At 65.4% G+C, this 456-nt stretch overlaps 1 protein-coding gene across 1 annotated transcript in view; it reads right to left on the reverse strand.

Annotated features, from left to right (window-relative positions):
* Positions 1-325: 325 nt before the first annotated feature.
* LOC104500077 (ankyrin-1-like) overlaps positions 326-456 on the reverse strand; it is a gene marked incomplete at its 3' end in the record, with an annotated part of 51,682 nt that continues 51,551 nt past the window's right edge. The window contains exon 27 of the mRNA XM_010143670.1: positions 326-404. Coding sequence (XP_010141972.1) covers positions 326-404 — 79 coding nt within the window. The remainder of the gene's footprint in view (positions 405-456) is intronic.

Consider the following 456-nt stretch of genomic DNA (forward strand, 5'->3'; position numbering starts at 1 on the left):
CGTCGAACTCCTTGGAGGGCTGTGTGAGACAGAAAAGAGTCCACGTGGGCACAGGGTCCTATTTGGGGATGTGGAGCCTGCCCAGTCCCCCACAGTCTCACAGCCCTCCCTGGACAGTGCTGTACCACTGGGTCCCTCCCCACCACCCACCGCACGTTTGGGCTCTGTGGTGATGGGGGGCGGGGGGCGGGGTGTGCTTCCCCCAGCAGAGAATGTCTGGGGGGCAGTGGTGCATGGCAGGCTGTGTCCCACGCTCATCTCCTGGGGACAACGAGGGCGCATGCAGCAGGCTGACTTGCTCAGCTTCTGTCCCCACAGGTCCTACCTGCTCAGCCTCCACCTCTCTGGTCACCGCAGACTCAGGTGGGACGCAGGGGACCAGCCGGACAGCTGGAGACTCCTCCCTGTCAGGAGAGGGCAGTGTCAGCCACTGAAGAGGCAGGGCCGGGGGCCCCC

This window comes from Buceros rhinoceros, unplaced genomic scaffold, assembly GCF_000710305.1.
Source record: "Buceros rhinoceros silvestris isolate BGI_N320 unplaced genomic scaffold, ASM71030v1 scaffold12529, whole genome shotgun sequence".
NCBI classification, from domain to species: Eukaryota; Metazoa; Chordata; class Aves; order Bucerotiformes; family Bucerotidae; genus Buceros; species Buceros rhinoceros.